At 46.6% G+C, this 21,263-nt stretch overlaps 1 protein-coding gene across 1 annotated transcript in view; it reads right to left on the reverse strand.

Moving 5' to 3' along the window:
* LOC128058040 (neuroendocrine convertase 2-like) overlaps window positions 1–21,263 on the reverse strand; it is a 58,659-nt gene that overhangs the window by 12,142 nt on the left and 25,254 nt on the right. Inside the window, 4 exon segments of the mRNA XM_052650423.1 lie at window positions 1,221–1,321; window positions 3,567–3,782; window positions 19,323–19,363; window positions 19,366–19,497. Of these exon segments, the coding sequence (XP_052506383.1) occupies window positions 1,221–1,321; window positions 3,567–3,782; window positions 19,323–19,363; window positions 19,366–19,497 (490 nt within the window).

Consider the following 21,263-nt stretch of genomic DNA (forward strand, 5'->3'; position numbering starts at 1 on the left):
AACCAGAGTGAGCGAGACCAACTCAGACTTTAGGACCCGGCAGGTCCTGAGAAGAAGAGTTTCATTTTTAGGAAATGCACATAATATATAAGTTTTTTTTGTCTTGGTGCTTAATAGGAAGAGAGTGTCCATTTCTTCTTTCTTAAAATTTCCACCTGAGTTTTGTTAACAGAATCAAAGTTTGGCTTGGCCCAAAGACAGAAGGCATCCCCAATTTGGGGGCCCAGTTTGTAAAAGGAGGATAACGATGTCTTTTTCTGCTTGAAGGCATGGGGGTTGGACTAGTTAATCTTTTGAAGTCCTTTCCTATTCTAGGAATCAGCTCTACCTCCTTTGCAAGTCAGAAAATGCACTGAAACTGTGGAGAGTCAAGCAGGGCTGCCTGAAGATTGATGCTAGGAGCTCTGGTTGCCTAGCAACAGCCAACAGGGATGGGAACTCAGCTTCCCTTTCCCAGGAGCCAGAATCCAACTTCTTACAAGTTTCTGGTTCTATATTCTCAGATAATCCTTGCACAGTGGGCATCTGCACTTACACCACATGGATGTTGCCTGAAGCCACAAGTTCATTGCTCAAACCAAAGACCAGTCTCTGGTGTGCACTAAGACAGGGGAGCAGGTGGGCAGGGACCTCTGCTGGTGCTCAAATCCAAGGTGGGTCCAGCAGAAGTGATGTGTGGCTTCTCCATGGGATGGTGAGAACAGAGAGGGTGGGCGCCTCTCACCAGTAGCTGGAAGGTAGCAGCAAAGCCCATTTCTTGGACTACACTGTGTGACTTTGCCCACACTGTCTCAGTATTAAAGTGAGTTCACCATATAAGTTAACAAATCTGGAGCGAGAGCATCCTGTTTCCATGACATGTTCTGAAAACCTTGCTAGATAACCAGCTTGGCAATGATCTTTCATTTAGCTGATTGGGAGGAGTATTAGAGTGAAACAGCCATGAAATCCACAGATGAAAGAAAATATCTCTGTGCCCCCATGTGTGATTGGGTGTTGGACTCTTGTGCTCTCTAGGGATGTAGTTTTGTGGGATGTGTGTGTGTGTGTGTGTGTGTGTGTGTGTGTATCATTAGCAACACCCAGCAGAGTTCTTTGGCCCTGACTTTTTACTGACTCTCACACCCACTTTTGCCTCCATGGACACTTGGTGTTGGGTTGGCAGACTTGTGTTAGTTCACCCTGCAGAGCTGGCCCTTGGTCCCGAGCTGGAAACATACTTAGCCTCTAAAGCCAGTGCGAACACTCCAGCTGCTTCGGGAGCAGCCGCAGATGTCCCAGAATGCCTCAGGGTGCAGTTGCCATATAAATCTGTGGTTGCCTGGAGGGGAAGAGAGTGAGGAATGAGTGAAGAAGCCCCACTGCTTTAAACCCAAAACAACACAGAGCAGAAGATCTTCTGTTTCTTTTACTTAAAGTCTCCCTTGTTCTGAAGATGATTTAGATGGAGGCAAGAATAAGCTTAGCACTCATGTATTTATTTTGCCAGACATTTTTATCTGAGCTTCCTAGTAGCCTATGCAAAAAGGGAAACACAATAAGTTATAGTTACAGTGTCCATAAGATATAAGCAAGTCAACTGTTTAGAGAGGCAACTCTGCAGCTATTCTAATAAAGAGATATTTATTTTCTGGACCCTAAAAGGAAACATTATAGGTGAAAAGTGACAAGCCAATACCACCACCATACTCAATACAATGGTGCTGCTGCTGCTGCTAAGTCACTTCAGTTGTGTCTGACCCTGTGTGACCCCATAGACGGCAGCCCACCAGGCTCGCTTGTCCCTGGGATTCTCCAGGCAAGAATACTGGAGTGGGTTGCCATTTCCTTCGCCAAGGCATGAAAGTGAAAAGTGAAAGTGAAGTCGTTCAATCATGTCCGACTCTTAGCAACCTCATGGACTGCAGCCTACCAGGCTCCTCCGTCCATGGGATTTTCCAGGCTAGAGTACTGGAGTGGGGTGCCAGTGCCTTCTCCAATGGTGGGGTTTGTTAAAATGAGATTGGCTCAGAAAGCTCAGGGCCACTTCATCAACAAATTATTTTCCCTTCAGGAAAAAAGGGTGGCATTCCTAAAGAGGAAAAATGAAACAAGTTCAGCTAAAGTTTGCCTAGAGGGACAGCCATTAAAGAGAAAATGGTACATTCTCTACATCTAAAATCCACCAAGAGATTCTGGAACACAGTGAGCAAGACCACTGCTACATCAGTGATTACCCCGAGTGGGGAGGCTGATCAGCTGAGTTTTAAAGGATTTTACAGAGAAAATCCTCATCTTCGATGTTTGTGAGAGACAGGGTTTTCATTAAGATTGTTTATAAATCATGAGAATACTCATTTCTCCTGCTTGTCTGTAGGCTCCTTGAGTGGGTCTATTATTTTGGGGGACAAAGCATCAGGGCAGTTTAAAGTCATCTCCTGGGGAAAGTGACTATATTCAAAGAGAATTCAGTGCTCCTCCCCAGCTGGAGTAGAGTCACAGACAGGGGTTGAGGACAGAGTGATACCCCTGAAAGGCCCTTGGGGCAGGGAGGGGAGCTTCTGGGGGGTGTTTGGGAGAAGGCTTACAAGCAGAGCAAGATTGGGGCCACCCTTGCTTGTCCCTTTCTGCCCACACAGCTCAGAAGATGAGAAAGTGAAGCCTCTTTCCACTTGGGAGGAGCTGACACATTTTCCATCCTCCCCAAGACTAAGGGGAGCTGACGGGGCTCATGGGAGAAGTCAGGGGGGTTCATGGGGGAGCCAGGCTAAGGTCTGGGTCTCTTGCAGGGAAAGGACTTCTGCCAGATCAGGTGAGAGCTGGTCGGGTGGAGCCCAGGCAGGACCTTGGGACTGAAGGGCTGGCTGGTACTGATGACTGCATTCTTGTTCCTGCCTTTTTCCCAACCCTGGAGGAGGTGGTGGCCAGGCAGAATGTAGCCCAGCCCGACTACCGAGTCACCCACTAAATTCCTAGCTTGGAGGACTGAGAAAAGGCTGTATGCCCAGCGGACTTGGAAATTCACTGTTAAACCTAGGTGCCCAGGAAGGAAGAGTTGCTCAGAAGAGTGCAATAAATGTCTATGATTCTTAACCTTTTGGTTTTCTCAACTGTGGACCCGGTTTAAACACACTACTCTTCCTTTGCAAAAACACACATGTGCCCACTTCTGGGGAGGTCTAGGGACCGGGAAAAGTCCATCCCTGGATGCCATTTCTAAATTACACTAAAAAATGGATGTGTTCTTGGCTCAGATGGGGTGCAGGTGTGATGCTCCAGTTCTTAATATTAGTTACCTTACAAGCAACGTGCTGGGGCAACATCTTGGTAAACTAGACTTCATCATCATTTGTAAGCCAGAACAACGAACAGGAAAATCTATGGACCATGAGCCGGAAGGAGGTCACGGTGCTCTTGTTTTTCGTGAGGCCTCGACCTTGATAACAAAGCATCACCAGCCTAGAAGAGGGGTGCATCTCCCCTCGGAACAGGGGCTGACTCTTTGAAGGAGGGCCCTCCTTCCATGACGCCACCGTGTCTGTGTGTGACGTCACTAATGTCCTCGCGCACCCCTGGCCCTCACTCACCACGCCGGCCTCGGGGTTCCGCTTGCGCCCGTTGCTGAAGGTGGAGGCCAGCGTGGAGGAGCAGCTCTCATCGTAGAGCGCGGTCCTGCCGTCGTTGATGGCGGAGTTGATGGAGATGGTCCACATGCTCGAGGCGTAGCCGTCGCAGTTGCAGTCATCGTAGCTGCCGCCGTCGCCCGAGGCCCACACGTAGATGCTGCCTTTGCCCCCGCGGCCCTGGGGGTGGGGGACAGAGAGGGATGCGTGGGCTGCAGTGGGGTCCACCTGGCCTCTTAAGCAGTTGAACCCAAGGACTGGCTTGATTTCTATCTGGTTTGAAAACCACTGTCCCTCTAGACAGGCAGCCTGAGAATTTTTCTTTTCAGGAAGGATTCAATATAAGTCATCTCAATTTACTTTTAATCTGGGAATAACAAGGTGGGAAAGACTGGAAAAATCTCTTTAAAACTGACAAATGGACTGGTTTTTAAACGTTGATAATCCTCATGGTAAAAAGTCAAAGTATATGGAAAGGAAAATGAAGAAAACAAATCCCTCTGCATGTAATTCTTACATATTCTTTCAGACATTTTTCAGTAAAAATGCAAATGTACCTGTAAATTTATACTTATCTACGTAAGATGTAAAAGATATTTATATAGAGCTTCCATTTTATAGGTATGTATTTTTACATAAGTTTACATATATATATTGCATAAGTTTACATATTTATATTGGAGAAGGCAATGGCACCCCACTCCAGTACTCTTGCCTGGAAAATCCCATGGACAGAGGAGCCTGGTAGGCTGCAGTCCATGGGATCCGGAAGAGTCGGGCATGACTAAGTGACTTCACTTTCACTTTTCACTTTCATGCACTGGAGAAGGAAATGGCAACCCACTCCAGTGTTCTTGCCTGGAGAATCCCATGGACGGGGGAGCCTGGTGGGCTGACGTCTATGGGGTTGCACAGAGTCGGACACGACTGAAGCGACTTAGCAGCAGTAGCAGCAGCAGCACATATATATATATAGATATTGTGAGTACAAAATACACATTTACTTACAGATTATATATATATATATGTATATGATACCGATCTCTGGGTTGGGAAGATCCCCTGGAGGAGGGCATGGCAACCCACTCCAGTCTTCTTGCCTGGAGAATCCCATGGACAGAGGAGCCTGTAGGGCTACAGTCCATAGGGTCGCAAAGAGTCAGACAGTCTTAGCAACTGAGCACGCACACAGGCCAGAGGAAAGGAGATGTCTGAATTACCTCCAAGGTCTCCTGCTTCCTGACAATGAGAAGTGACATTCTGATTGCTTCTAACAGGACTTGGAGTTAATTAGCCTGTGACTGGCTGAATCGATACATCAACAAAGATTGATTTAGCCACTAGCTGAGAAGTGTCCTCAGTGTCTTGGTAAATCTGTCCTGGAAAACTCCATCCAAACAGGCAACTGCCTGCAGAATCCAAGACACAGAAGGAACCGTAGCATCCTTACAACTGAGAGGGTGCGAGAGGGTGCAACCCTCTCAAGCAGACTCAGATTTGGGCTCAGTGTCAAGGATGCCGCCCTTGGAAAGTGAAACAGACATGAATCAGCATCAGTGAGTGAGGCTACCCACTGGGGAACCTTCCCCTGAACCAGCCCACAGGTGGGCTGCTAGTGAGACAGGCAGCCTTTGCTAAAAGGAAACCAATGCTAAAAGCATTCTCACCTTGATGTGGGGAGACTGGTTGTGACTCTAACCTGTCAGGTTTCTCTGTGTTCATGACCCCTGTATATTAGAGTTTGTAGCCTTGCCCACCAAGAGGAGGGGCCTGTTTCCCACCCTTGAGTCTGGGTTGGCTTCCTGTCTTGCTTCAGCAAACAGGATGTGGTGGACAGTGGTGCTGGGTCGATTCTAAGCATGAGTCTCAAGAAGCCCAACCCATGTCCACTTTCCCTCAGAGACCATGGGAACCAACCTGAGTTAGCGTGCGGCTGATGACAGACAGCCTGGTCAGGTTCACTGCCACAGCTAACAGTGACCCCACATGGGAGGCCACCTTAGACCAGGCGGTCTGTGGCTCACCCTCCAGCTGACCACAGATGCATGAGTGAGGCCACCTAAGATTCCCCAGGGATGGCCCAGGTTGGCAGAGCAACCCAGCTGACCTGTAGATCAGAGTTAAGTGGTTGTTACTTACCGAGTTTTGGGGAAGTTTGTTATGTGGCTTTGCTCCCTGATACATAGAGAGCAGTATCAGGATGCTTCTGAAGAGTCAGCAGCAAACATTAGTTTTGTTTTGGATTGTAAGACATAACCCACAGGAATATTTTGATTGCTAGGAATTTTAAACTTCATTTTCCTAAGCTGTTTGTGTATGTGTGTTTACAAGGGCGATAATAATTATATTGTTGCTTCTAATGATTGGGTATCAGTAGCAAATAGTCCCTGACTTCTGGGCAAGATGGGCCACTAAAGAGAAGCCCCTAGTTCTGGGAGCAGTTGAGTGGGGAAGGGGCATCTATAAGAGGGCTGAGAGCTGACTGTGGGATGGGTCTGTCACTGGCACACCACACTGTCCTGTTTAAACGACACCCCAAGATCCAGTTCTGCCCCCCAGCTTCACCTGAACCACAGCTGTGATGAAACTGAAACAGAGCAACTGGGACTCACATTCGAACAATCAGTTGGCAGGTACAGGGGAGAAATTAGGATGATAATCCCAGCATACACTTCTAGGGCACTTAGTGTGAAGCAGGGACCACTCTGAATACCTTACATTGTCATTCACTGCATCCTTACAGCCGTCCTGTGTGGCAGTACCGTTCACACCAGCCACGGGGAAGACAAAACACGTAAGAAGAAACACAACAAACAAACAAACAAAAGAGCTAAGTAGGACTTTGAAATTCTGTGGAGGGACACAGATGAGACTATGACCAGTGGAGAGAAAGACAGCATCACAGGGTTGTTGGTTTTCCCCAAGTTAACTTACGTATTTAACTTGGTCCCGACAGATGCACTGTGTCGTTTGGGACTTAATCACAGATTCTGCCATGCTGGGCAGGGAGTAAGTAGTACTTACTACTTACTAAACCCCAACTGGGGTGTGAGGGTCACCCAGAGATTAGGGAGGAGATGGTCTAGGAGCCTGCACTGCGCAGGGTGGGCTGCCTGCCGGGGTCTCCCGCCCTTACTCTGCAGCACGTGCTTGGAGGAGACTGGCTGTCTACCTGCCTCCATGTTTATCTGGTTTAGGCTGGAATTATCTTCTCTGCCTCTCCTACACCTTTGCTCTTTTTTTTTCCCCCTCGTTTTTTTTAAGGCAAGTGCGTTTAGATGAAATTTAAGATGTGGTGCAACTCCACTTTGAGTTCTCTCTTTGTATTAGTCTTTGGAAGCTGGCAGAATTAATCTCTCTTAAAAGATTTCACGAAATGAGAATTTGTCACCGAGGCACTATTGAGGGTATTTCACCACTGATGTTCTCAGCCAGGGGTGATTTTGTGTCCCAGGGGGCATTTAGCACAGTTGGAGGCATTTTGGTGCTCACTACCAGCATCTAGTGGGTGGAGACCAAGGATGCTAAACTTCTAACGCAGAGGACAGCCCTCTGCCTCTCCCCCTGCCCCCACCAGCTACAACTAAGAATGAGGGGGACTAAGTGTCAACAGTGCAGAGGCTGAGTCTTTGCTCTAACCTATTGGCAAAGGCAGTGATTTTAAGAGCATAGCCTAAAGCAGCCTTTCACAGGGCCCAAGATTCTTAAAAGTTCATATGGATTCTGTAGTGTTTGAGAGAGTAACAGGCAGGAAGGCTAAGGGTCTCCAACCAGAGGAAATAGGCTGCAAGTGTCACACATTTTTTATCTCTCTTAAGTGGCAGGCATTTTTATCTCACTTAATCTAGTGTCAGAATTTTTTCCCTTCTCTATACAAAATTAAAACAGGGCTTCTCTTAAAATTCTGTGTTGCCACGAAGATGCCTGGTTCCACCTGAACTTAACTTTTCTCAAACCTTGAGCTAACTAATGGGTTTTAAAGATGTTCACAACCCAGATAATCATGATGGTGTGATCACTCACCTAGAGCCAGACATCCTGGAATGTGAAGTCAAGTGGCCCTTAGGAAGCATCGCTACGAACAAAGCTAGTGGAGGTGATGGAATTCCAGTTGAGCTATTTCAAATCCTGAAAGATGATGCTGTGAAAGTGCTGCACTCAATATGCCAGCAAATTTGGAAAACTCAGCAGTGGCCGCAGGACTGGAAAAGTTCAGTTTTCATTCCAATCCCAAAAAAAGGCAATGCCAAAGAATGCTCAAACTACGACACAATTGCACTCATCTCATACGCTAGCCAAGTAATGCTCAAAATTCTCCAAGCCATGCTTCAGCAATATGTGAACCGCAAACATCCAGATATTCAACCTGGTTTTAGAAAAGGTAGAGGAACCAGAGATGAAATTGCCAACATCTGCTGGATCATGGAAAAAGCAAGAGAGTTCCAGAAAAACATCTATTTCTGCTTTATTGACTATGCCAAAGTCTTTGACTGTGTGGATCATAATAAACTGTGGAAAATTCTGAAAGAGATGGGAATCCCAGAGCACCTGACCTGCCTCTTGAAGAAATCTGTATGCAGGTCAGGAAGCAACAGCTAGAACTGGACATGGAACAACACACTGGTTTCAAATAGGAAAAGGACTATGTCAAGGCTGTATTTTGTCACCCTGCTTCTTTAAGTTATATGCAGAGTACATCATGAGAAATGCTGGGCTGGAGGAAGCACAAGCTAGAATCAAGATTGCTGAGAGAAATATCAATAACCTCAAATATGCAGATGACATCACCCTTATGGCAGAAAATGAAGAGGAACTAAAAAGCCTCTTGATGAGAGTGAAAGAGGAGAGTGAAAAAGTTGGCTTAAAGCTCAACATTCAGAAAACAAAGATCATGGCATCCGGTCCCATCACTTCATGGGAAATAGATGGGGAAATAGTGGAAACAGTGTCAGATTTTATTTTGGGGGGCTCCAAAATCAGTGCAGATGGTGATTGCAGCCATGAAATTAAAAGATGCTTACTCCTTGAAAGGAAAATTATGACCAACCTAGACGGCATATTAAAAAGCAGAGACATTACTTTGCCAACAAAGGTCCGTCTAGTCAAGGCTATGGTTTTTCCAGTGGTCATGTATGGATGTGAGAGTTGGACTGTGAAGAAAGCTGAGCACCGAAGAATTGATGCTTTTGAAGTGTGGTGTTGGAGAAGACTCTTGAGAGTCCCTTGGACTGCAAGGAGATCCAACCAGTCCATCCTAAAGGAGGTCAGTCCTGGGTGTTCATTGGAAGGACTGATGTTGAAGCTGAAATTCCAATACTTTGGCCACCTGATGCAGAGAGCTGACTCATTGGAAAAGACCCTGATGCTGGGAAAGATTGAGGGCAGGATGGCGTCACCGACTCAATGGACATGTGTTTGGGTGTACTCTGGGAGCTGGTGATGGACACGGAGGCCTGGCATGCTATGGTTCATGGGGTCGCAAAGAGTTGGACACAACTGAGCGACTGAAGTGAACTGAACTGAATGAGCTATGTATTTACCCTAGACTCTGTCTTTCTTCAAGTTGGTTCCGCTTAAGACTTAGAACCGATAAGGACTCCACAAACCAGTTTGTTTTACTCATACATTTTCCTCCTAATCTATGTTAATGAAACTATATGTCTACTTGGAAACCTGCCTTTCTTCAAGATTCATGTCAATAGTTTTGTGGCCTGGGATGACTCACCTTGTGCCAATGTTATCATCTAAATGCATGTTGTGGGTGAAGGGCCTGGTTCCAGCTTCTGAGTTTTGAGACAGTCCCTTTCTCTAATTAGCAGACTGCTAGTAGCTAATGACTGAAAGTTGCTCAGTCACGTCTGACTCTTTGCAATGCCATGGACTATATAGCCCATGGAATTTTCCAGGCCAGAGTACTGGAGTGGGCAGGCTTTCCCTTCTCCAGGGGATCTTCCCAACCGAGGGATCAAACCCAGGTCTCCCGCATTGCAGGCAGATTCTTTACCAGCTGAGCCACAAGGGAAGCCCAGTAGCTATAAAACATCTGGCTAAAGACTAGCAGGGGAATACTCTTTCTGCCCCCTTCTGATGTCTGTGTCAGAAACTTTATCTCTTTTATACTTTAATAAAATTCTATTCCACAAAAGCTCTGAGGGATCAAACGTTGTCACTGGCCCCAGCTTGAATTCCCCTCCTCCAGAGGCCAAGAATCCCAGCGTCTTTCATGGCTCAGCAACAAGCTTTAACTTTTAATATAAAAATATCCAATACAATATTGTAAAATAATTAGCCTCCAATTAAAATAAATAAATGAAAATTTATTATTATTAAAAAAAATAATGGCACAAATTGCTTACCATTGGCTAACGTAAATTTCCAGCTCAAGGCGGGTACATTGGCTCCGTGTACTCTCAGCACATCACCTGTGCCAGGAGGTGGAAATCCTGCTCTGAGAAGCTTGAGGCTGAAGTGAGTTGGTCCCTTCATCCTACCCAATGCCTAGTGACCTGGAGGAATAACTACCCTCCCTTGTGCCCCTCTACCGCCCCCCCCAGGCCCTGGCCCAGTGGTGGTATCTGCTTGCAGATACTGACGAAGCCAGCCTGATACAGTTTGCCTTTTCCCAGACACTTAATTACACTAATTTTTATTTTCCAGTCACCTTGACGGCTCAGAGGATAAAGCATCTGCCTGCAATGCAGGAGACCTAGGTTCGATCCCTGGGATGGGAAGATCCCCTGGAGAAGAAAATGGCAAACCACTCCAGTATTCTTGCCTGGAGAATCCCATGGACAGAGGAGCCTGGCGGGCTACAGTCCACCGGGTCTCAAAGAGTCAGACACGACTGAGCGACTTCACTTGACATCTTAATAGAACGTAGATATACTTTAAAAAGTCATTGTATTTGTATTATGAAAATCATATTCTTTGTAGAACGACTGGAATCTAGACTGTGAAGAAGAGAATAAAAATCCTATGTAATCTTCCATGAATATAAAATCACTGGTAATATTTGGTGGATTTCTGCCAGTTTTATATATATGCAAAGCATAAGAACAGGTTTAAGAATGAAAATGGGATCATAAAATCCATCTACCTTTGTGGCCTTGCTTAAAATATATTTCTCACTTACAATTACATTAACATTTCCTTACATAATTATATACCATAAGTTTTTATTAGTCTTCTTAGTTTTTATTAGTCTTCTTAGATAGCCATTCCATAGCTGATTTACTCTTTTGCTTAGATGTACATAGAAGGCTGTTTCTAGGTTTTAAAGTGCTGATGTGAACATGATTCTATATATGTCTTTGTATTTCTATTTATTTCCTCAAGCAGAGTTTTTAAAATAGGAAATATAAAGTGAAAAGGAATAAATGTTTGAAGATTTTTGACCCATGGTGCCATATTATTGGTTTTATAAGGCTTAATAATAATCTATATTTTCACCAGTACCACATAAGAACTCAGTATTCAGCCCATCTGGGTCAAAATTTAGAATCATTAAAAAAATAGTTTTGCCAACTTAGTGAACAAAAACAAAACTCACTGTTTTGAGGGGGTTTTTTTTCCACTATCAGTTGAGTTTTTCTTTCTCTACATTTACTGCTCATTTGTATTCTTTATAAATACCTTAGCAAAGCATCATGTCTCCAAAGATAATGTCCTATGCATATCTTTTCTTTCATATCTTTTTTAAATTGATTTGTTAGATTTAATTTCTTCCTATATTAAAGAATTTAACGAAATTTTTGTCATCAAATATTGCATATGTATTCATATACATATGTAGATATACTCTTTTCTTTTGTATTTTGCCTGCATTTTGACTTGTAGAAAATGTTCCCTTTAATTACTTTAGTCTGTTTTTCCACACCTAATTTAAATAACATAAAAAATGTATTGATTTACAAGTACTGTTTTTTTTGTACTCACAGTTCATGGAAGAATTATATTCAAACTACTCATAAATACCTTTGACATTTGTATGTTTCCTCACAAGATCACTGGTTACATCTTGGGTCACTGAGCAGTTTTTCTGGGCACATTATTGTGCTTTTCAATTGATTGCCAAGTATTTCTAGCTGCCTGCTGTCTGGGCCCATAATAGCATCCCCTTGTGGTTGGATGGGATCCTGTAAGACATTCTGAACCATTACTGATCAATGCCAGACCCACAGAGCTCTTCCTTCCCTCTGCACAGTAAGCAGCAATGTTTCAGATATCAGCTCTGACCTCCAGGAGACTGTGGTGAGCAAAGCCGTCTACTGACTGATGGATGAGTCACTGATTGAGTAAAAACCTGTGTGCTTTCAAACCTCTGAACTTTGGGGGCTGTTTGTTATTGCAGCATGAGAGAGCCTCTCCTGACTGATACAGTTGGTTGTGTTCAGTTCCACTCAGTCTATATAGATGTAACTTTAAAAACATACAGCGTTTAAAAACTCTCTGGGGACTTCTCTGGCGGTCCAGTGATCAGGACTCTGTGTGTCCAGTGCTGGGGGTGAGGGTTCCATCCCTGGTTGGGGAACTAGGATCCTGCATGCTGTACAAAAACAGGCTCCCCTCAACCGAAAAACCCCTCTGTATAATGCAGTCTCTGAAAATTTTATCCTGAGCCATAAGTAGCCATTTGTATAATATTAGCACAGTTCCTATTCTCACTTTTCCCTAGATGTATACTCTGACTCTTGACAACTTAACCACCTACTGAATTGCTTTTTTTTTCTTTTTAGTGTGAATAAAAACCTTTTAATCTGAAAAACATTAAGTGTCACAAAAATTAGAGTACCTAGTATAATGAATCCTAGTATGTATTGATCAGCTTTGACAATAACCAGACTTGCAGAAATTTTGAAAGGTTTTATGAGTAATATTTATTACTCTTTATTGGGGGTAAATATGCTCCCTTGGATGTTCAGAAAGTCCCTCTCTGGCACAATATCAGGGACTGAATTATATCTCCATGTAGCTGTTCTATGTTTTCATTCTTTATTCACTTCCTTTCTGTACATGGAGTGTTAGGGGTGTGGGATGAAGTCACACAGTGCTTTAAATGAGGATGATGGATGAGTGGTCCCCTCCTGGGAGCGTGGTTAACTTCAAAGAGAACAGCAGGCCATACCTATAGGGAGAAGTGGTTGGTCCCATGCCGGGGGCCAGCGTGAGGAACTCCGCCTGTGGCAAAGGTCATGAGGAAGGAGGCTTGGCATACGCAAAGGCGTGATCAAGCCTCAGGAAACCCCCTGTTCCCGAGCATCTAACCCCCAAACCAGAGTCCGTTTTATGCTCTCACCTACACCTCTGACTTTACGGGGGGGCTCTCCCGCATAACCGTTTCTCTCGGAGAAGGAGTTAACTTGCAACTCCAAGTCAATAAAAATTCCTGGGCGTGACAAGAGTGTTTCAGCTTACGGACTCCTCTGAAGGTTATCTAGCCCACCTGTATAGGTTCGTCCGGCCACATGTGATTGTTTACAGCCTCCCAATCTGAGAGACATGAGATGTTTTAGACTTACTAAAGGCAAATTCTTTGGGGGAGTTAGAAATTATTAGTATAGTGGGTTGGTTAGGAATTATATTGGTGAAGGGTTTTTCATTTGTTGTGTCAATAATTGCTGCTAATACCCTGCTCTGGGTGGGACAAGGATGTCTCAGGCCAAACCTCTCTGCTGACAGACTAGCTTGTGTGACAGGATTATCCATACTGCTGCCACTATGCACATGATTGTTTACTACCTCTCAACCATAAACAGCACAGAGAGTTTTGGAGTATTTTGAGAGTCTTAATTAGCATAGGGCTTTTTCTTCTTCTTGAGTCAATGATTGCTGCCAGGCCTCCATATCCTTAGGCACCTGGGAATATATTAATACATTTGGACTATAGAAAAGGAAATATAGTAGTTTTTGATGTTAGCAATACTAGACTTTTTGAGTTAATGGATTTTCTCTTTTGTAATAGATCACTGTACTTTGTTATAAATCACTGTGTCCTTGTTATGTAAAAATGTAACTTTATCACTATCTTAAGACTAAATAGATCTTAAGGGGAACATTGGTGAAAGGATTTTCATTTGTTGGGCTGATGTTTGCTGTTAAATCTCCATGTTCCCTGCCCTTATAACGAATATAACTAACATTTAGGAGAAATAAGCATTAACCTTTAAGCATATAGGAGAAATAAGTACTAACCTTTAAGATTAATCATGTTAACCTTGGGTTAAATAAATTCCTTTCTTGATTGTAACTCACTACACCCTCATCCTATAGGAATGTAATTTCATTTGGAGGGTGGTGCCTGGTTTAAGAAAAAACACCCTAGGAAGAAATAAGTGTTTTGTTTATCAGAGAGAAAGGATCATAAAATATCAGCAGGTCTCACTCATGGCCAGAAGATGATGTAATATCCCTAAGACCTTTTTTTTATACATTTATGTGAAGCACCTGATTTTGATAAAGGTCAGGACTGCTGACCCCCGCGTGACTCCGTATTCATCCCTATGTGTAACAAAAGGTATATAAGCAAACCCAAAAATAAAGAAATCGGATCAGTTTCCGGAAAGACTGATTCCCCCACGTCGCTTCTTTCTTGCTCCCGTTTTTCTGGCTGAATTCCCATCTGGAGCATGGATGCTATTCCACGTAATCCAAGTTATTCAGCCTCTTTTTCTCCACTAATCTTCCTACTACACTATCCGTTTCTAATCTCTCTCTATATCTGTAATTAAATATGTATGTTTCCAAGGACACCGACTCCGTCCCCACCTTCGAATCACCCTGGATCCACCGGGGCTGGACCCCGGCAGTCCCAATTTATGTGGCTTCAGAATCAGCTGCTGAGACCAGGACTTGGGGGTGACCTCAGGAAGCACACATGAGTACAAGGTGGGAGTTGAAGGAGTGGGAGAAAGGCCAACCACGGGTGAGCTGATAAGGAGCACCCCCCCAGCCTCTGGAAACCCCTGAGAACCTTCCCCCATGATCTGGGCTGTGTGCACCAGGCCTGGGACAGCCCCCACAGTGCTATCAGGTCCCAAGTACAAGCAGCACTGGGAGAGGCCAGCTAGTGATGGGTAGGAAGCCACACCTGGGCAGGTGCAGCCAGACCACCGGACCCTAGTGTCTGCATGGTGCCCCATGGGTTCCTCGGAGTTCAGCAGGAGTGGGTGGGGTATCTGAGTCCCAAGAAAGCCAAACGAGGATGGCACTGTAGCCTCTGCTTGTACCCGTCACTCGAGCCTGCGTTTCACTGCACCTGCGGTTGCCTCTAACTATGGCTTCTCCTGCTGTACGTCCACCTTGGAGGTCAGGCTCCTAGGCCATCCTGTCTCTTTCTAACAAGATCCAGACACACTGTGATGAGCCTTTCTGATGTCATGGGGGCTGTCAAAGGCTGACATTCACATCAGTCTGTGAAGCAGGTAGTTGGGTTTCTCCCTGGGTGCAGGTAATCACCACCATCAAGAAGGCTTATTTAAGGGGAGTGGTAGCCGCCTTGGTTTGTCCAGAGCTGGGGAGTCCCCAGGAAGTGGGGCTCTCAGTGCTAAAACCCGGAAAGCGTTGAGCAACCAGGGTTGTTGACCACTCCATCTGAGGCCGGCTGGCACTTAGGAAAGCTCACTAGAAACCCACCAGCTTCTGCTCCCGTTTCTCCTTCTCAGAAATGAAAGGAGAGGTTGTAACTGTGATAAGCATTCCACACAGCGGCAGCTGCCACTCAGTTGGAAACCTCTGTCTGAAACCTTCATTTCAGAGCCTTAATCAGGGCTTGGGGAGGAGTCCTGAGAGCTCCTTGGCACGAGGCGTCATTGTGGCCAGGGGCCCGGCACTTGCATCTCCATGTCCACTCGCTGCTCTGATTAAATTTCAGCAGGGTCACCAGGCTGCTCCTTGCTCATCCTGATTAATCACTGTCTCCCTGGGAAGCCGGCCCGCACCCCACCACCGCTTCCTGGAGGGTGCCTTTCAAGCCAGGGTCTTGCAAGTGACCCCATGTACAATTCAGCTCCAAGATCTGGGACCTGTGTCTGTGCTCTTTGCAACCCTCCTTGCCATGCTCAGGAAATAAGCATTCAATGCTTTGCCTCATCTGGGCCTCAGACCTTTTCTATGGCTTCATCTTTAAATATTCCTAAGGTGTTCCCTCTGGTAGCAACCCTGAGGTGTGATTAATAAGAGGTTGGGGTATAGTCATCAGAGCCAAAGATGGGCCAGGGTTGCCCTGGGTACATTTCCTTAAGATGAGAAAAGAAGTTCGTGAGTCAGTTGTCACATTCGAGAGCCTCCAGTGGTCTCTGAATTCCTCTTCTGGTTGTCAGAGTGATGTCACATGCTGTGCTCTGTATCCACAGCCCTTTGTTCTCCACCAGTCTCTCTGCAAGGGCTACACCCTTTTCTAACCAACAAGTGCATTACGTTGTTGGTCCTTTATTACCCAGAGAAAGATGACTCCAAGCTCAACTAGGCTTTGCCCAAGCTGCACTCTGGAGATTGTGGTAGATGGTAGTGGTTGTCGCCCACAGTCCTTCTACCTTATGGCTTCTTGCACACTGGGGGTCTGCAGATGTCAGCGCAGTCAGGTCTTGGTGTAAGGGATTTCTCCCAAGAGGCTGAAGGCTGCCTTGCACACCTGCCTCTGGGCTGAAGGTACCACTTGGGAACCACCTCAACCACTGACTTTTCTGCCAGCTACCGTGCTGCTAGCTTTGGCGTGTGTTATGCAAAGTTTCCCAGTTTTCCCGTGGGATTAAGCTCCAGTTAATCCAAGCTGGGTCCCAGCTTCAGTGGTAGCTGACTCAAAGACAAATCCTTTTTGGCCCCTTTCTTCCAGGTTACACCTCCCCGCTCACTCCTGGCGTCCCATTCACCTCCCAAAGTAACCACTTGAACTCAGCTGTTGTCTCAGGATCTGTGTCTGAGTTACCCTGAACTGAGAAGTCAGTTCCTGGCTATCATAATTCAGGGATCTCTGTCTGTCACCTACTCTCATATGTAATGTGAAGAATGTCTTTACTGGAAATTCAGCACGTAGACTATAAAGAGGAAAGACGGGAAATAAAGGGGGAAAGGCTTCCCTCTCTTCCTCCCTGCCTGCTCCTTGCTTCCTCCCTGAAGTGTTTACTGAGCAAATTTAGGAAACACTGACTTAAATCCCTAAGGAGCCAGGTAGGTGATGTGCATGTGAGAAGAAGGTATCATATGATTGGGAGTGGTGTGGTTTGTGGCAAATGGTACATTCCTGAAAATTTCTCTTATCCTCTGTTTCCTCTTTTTTAAAAAACAATTTTTTAATCTATTTATGCATTTGGCCGCCCTATGCGACCCACAGGATCTCAGTTCCCCAACCAGGGATTGAAGCCACGTCCACTGCAGACTCCCACCAAACCACCGGGTAAGTCCCTCTTCTTGCTTTTCATCATTATGATATTGGTGAAACAAACCTGTCTGCAAGATGCTAAAATTCAAAGACAAGCATCAGAACTGCTTTAGTGGAACAGGTAATTGTCTGACACCTTTGTTTAGGTCCAAGTGAAAGTCGCTCAGTCGTGTCCTACTCTTTGCAACCCCGTGGACTATAGAGTCCATTAAATTCTCCAGGCCAGAATACTGGTGTGGGTAGCCGTTCCCTTCTCCAGGGGGTCTTCCCAACCCAGGGATCAGACCCAGGTCTCCTGCATTGCAGGCAGATTCTTTACCAGCTGAGCCACCAGGGAATTTGTTTAGGTAGAGATCACCTTTCAGAGGGTGTTTTCCTTTAGACTGGACCAGACAGCTGAGTAAGCGGGAGAAAGGCTGTGCTCATGTGTAACACCCCGTTGCTCACACAAGTCTGTAAACTTGTCCAAAAATATTTTTACCTTGAAACGAGGAAAGAGCCTTTCCCACAGTTTGAGGGAGATTCAAATGAGAAGCTGTGTGTTTTTCACCACTCTCCACTTTGTAAAGTATTTACATGCTGTTGTCTGATGGTAAGTCATAACAATCTTTCTTCTCTAAGTTTCGGCGTACTTGGCATGCTTTGCAGAAGGATCACACTTGAAAGAGCCTCTTTAATTGCAGCAGGGGACATCGCAGATGGAAGAGGGAGAACCCCCTGCCTGGGGAAGTGATGGAGCCATTCAGAAGCTCCTGGAGAATGACAGGAGCCGCCCCAGGAGGTACTCCACTGAGCCCATCTGCGCTGTAAGTTCTGACTGAGGCCAAATGTCACCTCCTCCTTGACTCTCTTGGCCTCTGGGTGTCAAAAAAAATGCTTCTCAGTGAAAATCCCTGTCTGATGGGGAGGGGCGTCTGTTCCCCTGGGTCTCTGCTGTCACCTGATCCTGGGCTTGATGGGCAGCCTTCTCTCTCCTTCACACCGTGAATAACTCAATAAGGAAGTAGCTGTCTATATGTTAGAAGTCTCACCCTGTAAACTCCTAAGGGTCTGGGCACTGAGATGGGGTAGCGGCATCACTTCCTGCCCCACTACCCAATGCTATCAGTAACCCCCTCTGTATACTGCACTGTGCCATTCCAGTGTCAGGGACCTTCGTGGCGTCTCAGACCAGTCAAGAGCGGGGACAGGGCACCACATCAACCCGAGGGCAAGTCCAGTCCTGGGAAAAGACTAAGATGACTTAGACAAAACGACCAAGTGCCCTGAGGAGCGGCTGCAGTGGGATCAAGGGTGAGTAATCCAGTCCCTTTCAGGGACAGGTAGACACACCTAGCCTGAAGATCCAGTCCCCTGCCTTCTAGCCAAGGCCCAGGGATTGGAGCGGAGACAGTCTCTCCCCACGATCCCATCTGAATTCTTGGACCACAGAGTCCACAAGCCTAGGGAAACCTGCTGCTTTATGCCTTGGAGTTTGGGGGCAGTTGATTAAGGGTCCCTAATGACCCTGACAAACACTGGTGGTTTGCAGGGCACCTCCCAGGGCCCAACACTTGCATGTCTATCTCACATCTGATGGTGACCCCAGGAGAAATGCACCATTGTCACTATTTTACAGGCAGGCACACTGATACGCTGTGAGGTCAGGTCACTTCGGACAGACACTCAGACCCTGAGCAGCAGGCCAGGGGCCTGAACCCAGGGAGACTCTGCCCCGGTGCCTGGCTATGTTAAGAAGCAGTGGACTCTGCCCTGAGATCCCAGAGGCCACCTCCTTCCCCTCCCCAGGGGCTGCTGACCTGCTCAGTGACCCCGAGGCTCTGGCTGCCTCCCTTTGAGATGCTGCTTTGATCCCTTCTCCGTGGCTCTGTCCATTCCTGGGCTGATCCCAGGGACGGATGGCTGAGTCCAGCCAAGGGAACAGCTGGATGCAGCTCCCCTGCTGTGCCCTGAAGTCCCCTGGTTTGCACAAAGATCCATCTCTCCTGGGGCTGCTTCCAGCTATGCCTGTACGGTGGGGGCGTTAACCCAGCCCCTCTGCGACACCCTTGTTCCCCACTCCTCTTTGCAGGGGCCAGGTTAGCCTCGCCCTCTGAAGGGCCTCATTGCCCCCCTTTGTCTTTCACAGGTGACTCCTCCAATAAGTCTGCACCTTGAACCCCATTTTGGGGTCTGTTTCTCAAAGGACCTGAGCGACAGCACAAGGTGTCAATTCCCAGCTCCATCCCCGCCCTGCCCCTTGTTCCACTCCATCATTACTTCCTCTCCATTCCCCACCCCCACACACCTCATCCCACCCGGTCCCATTCTGCCCCATTCCTCTGAGGACACAGGAGTGACCTTACCTTGTTCACGCCATCCGCCATCGCTTGGAGCGTGATCTCCCAGGCCCGTCCACCATCTTCCCGTTGTCGGTGGGGCCCCAGCTGGCGCTGTAGATGTCAATCAGCTGAGGCATGTGGCTGATGGAGGAAGCCTCGATGATGTCCATCATGAAGGGTTGGTCCAGCATCTGGATACCTGCGGACACGCGGGGGCAGGGATGCACTGTGGGCGGGTCCTGGGTTCACAACAGACAAGGTGGGGAAGGGGGCTAGGCTGGATGTGGCTGGGGGGTCTGCCACAGGTCCCTGAGCCCTGGAGGGGCGACCCTGAGTGCAGCCTCACACAGTGGGGTGATCAGGGGGTCAGGAAGGTGCACAGAACCACCCACCCCATCTCCTTGCACCTCACCCACCCCTTTTCTTATGTTCCTATTGGGAGGCAATTTTATACCCTTGACAAAGGTTGCTAGAATTCCTAAATGAGGCCAGTTTCTAAGTGGAAGCTTGCTCCAGGGACTGGGGGGCTGATGGAGGACACCTTTCAAAGGAGAAGTAAACCTACTGTGCATGACAGTGTGGCGGGAGGCAATTGCTCTCAGATATTTGAGGACAGATTCTAGAGGGCAGAGGGCAGAGATCAGGGGACAGGGGGCAGAAGAGGGTCAGGTCTAAGAGGAACTCTCAGTTGCATCATAACTGAGAAGGGGCTTTGGGGCGACAGAAATGTCCAAGAGGTAATTCTAAAGTATATTTGAAATGGGTGCCGAAGATACCCCTTTCCCCCCCGGGTCACCTTTGTAAAGTTTGTGCTACCCAGATGCCTGGAAGGAGTGACTTCCTGCTGGGAGCTTTTCTTTGATTGTGTGATTGTGTGTCTGTGTGTCCAGGGACTCTGGAGGAAGAGGTCCTCTGTTCTCAGGCCTGAGCATCTGGGGAACTGGGGTTCATAGCAGCTCCCCTCCCTGGGACTGCTTAAAAAATACCTCTTGGGGGTTCACTGAGCAGCAGCCAGCAGAAAGGGCTTTTGTTCCTTCACCGTTACCCTCAGAATATTGGCTGTTGGAAGCAGTGTTGTTCTCTGCTCCATACACTGTTTCTAGTCAAGAAGCCTAGAGTGTTGGTGAGTGTTGGTCAGTCTTCTCACTGGAATTTGGAGTGAAGGCCTGAGCTGTATACAGGCGGAGCCTGGCTTCCCACAATTCTTACTTGTCCCCAGTGGTCCGAGGACTTTATTACACAAGGGCCAGCCTGAAAAGTGGTGTGTGACCAACTTAAAGAAGAAAGAGTCATGTATGTTGGCTACCTGTATACATGACACCACTTCCTAAAATCGACAGACAGTTCCTGAGAACTAACTGCTGAGAGCTGAACAAAGTTAGAGGCCCGCCTTGATTTTCCTTTCTAGTTGCAGGGAACAGCGCTACCTATCTTAAAGCCAATTACAGGGTCATCTGGAATGTATTTCCTAAACACTGTGCCTGGGCCACCTTTCAGTTGATTTTCCCCCAAACAGAGATAACAGGTCCAGACTTTTCCATCCTCTACCCATAAATCAGGTCGCCATTTTTGCCAGCGTTAACTAATTATTAGTTAACATTCTTTCTCCTGGAAAAAAATCTCCTACAGAATAAGCATAGTCTTTGGTTTGAACTTTCCAGAACTAAGTTTTATGGTTCATTTCTCTAGGAATAGAAAATCCAAAATTTCACATTTTGCTCTTGGTCCAACTATATTCTGCCCATTAAGAAAAAAAAAAAAAAACTATTTAACAAAGGTGGCCAACAGTTTACGGAATCAACTGAATAGCACAGCTTCTTCTCCTAAGTCATATCCACTTTGTGAAGGGGGGAGACTTTGCAGGGAGATGGGATTTACTGCCAGGAGAAGGCTCAGATGGTCTTGAAGTCATCCAGTGCCCAGATGACCAGCCCTGAGCAGCCTGCCTCCACAGGAAGAGAGGAG

This window comes from Budorcas taxicolor, chromosome 13, assembly GCF_023091745.1.
Source record: "Budorcas taxicolor isolate Tak-1 chromosome 13, Takin1.1, whole genome shotgun sequence".
Taxonomy (NCBI): domain Eukaryota; kingdom Metazoa; phylum Chordata; class Mammalia; order Artiodactyla; family Bovidae; genus Budorcas; species Budorcas taxicolor.